Below are 688 nucleotides of genomic sequence, written 5' to 3'. Positions count from 1 at the left end.
CCTACAAGTTTTTTTGAAATATAACTCACAGCCTTTGGGTGGGAAGTGGCGTACGCACATTTTCAGCCATTTGTGTTTATAAAAGAGACCGCAAACCTTTACTATAAATCATGTAGTCACATATTGGGTTGGGATGAACAACAATCAGAGGTAGTCCCTTTTAAGACTTGTTGAACATATGGACTTTAAGGATGGACGGACAGACAGACAGAGGGTCATGTTGAGCAAAATAGTAGAGCACCTCTCTCAGGTAGCAGGAGATTCCTCTCAGGGCTGTGCTCATCGCAGTCGGTGAAGGCAGCTGGAGGCAAAAACAAGAGAAAGAGATCAATAATGAGGGGATATATGACTGACAGAAAAACTGTTCAAGCAAGCTAGAGGAGCATAGAGTGAACAGAAAGAGAGAGACACATCAAGTCAAAGCTGAAGCCACTTTGTAAATTAAAGGCGCGACACAACGTCTGGTTTGCAGAATGACAGAGGGGCTTTAGCTTATGATCGCAAAGTGGCCACCGGCCTCAGAAGGCCAATCTAATACCAACAGCCCTTTCCCACTCATGAAGAAAAAACAAAACAGCGCCCTCCCGCCCCTTTTTTCACTCACATGCCCCCCTGCACTCCACCCCTTTTATTTTTTAATCCATTTGTTTCTCATCTTTTTCTTTTTCTCTTTGTTTGTTGACACTCC

At 43.9% G+C, this 688-nt stretch overlaps 1 protein-coding gene across 2 annotated transcripts in view; it reads right to left on the bottom strand.

Moving 5' to 3' along the window:
- The window catches only part of LOC116671301 (double C2-like domain-containing protein alpha), a 26,590-nt gene that overhangs the window by 7,846 nt on the left and 18,056 nt on the right, over window positions 1-688 (bottom strand). For both annotated transcript variants that reach the window (XM_032502489.1, XM_032502488.1), the window contains exon 7: window positions 242-301. In XM_032502489.1, coding sequence (XP_032358380.1) covers window positions 242-301 — 60 coding nt within the window. The remainder of the gene's footprint in view (window positions 1-241; window positions 302-688) is intronic.

Source organism: Etheostoma spectabile, chromosome 21 (genome assembly GCF_008692095.1).
Source record: "Etheostoma spectabile isolate EspeVRDwgs_2016 chromosome 21, UIUC_Espe_1.0, whole genome shotgun sequence".
Taxonomy (NCBI): Eukaryota; Metazoa; Chordata; class Actinopteri; order Perciformes; family Percidae; genus Etheostoma; species Etheostoma spectabile.
The sequence above is the reverse complement of the archived record's forward strand: the minus strand, read 5'-3'. Positions and strand labels throughout refer to the sequence as shown.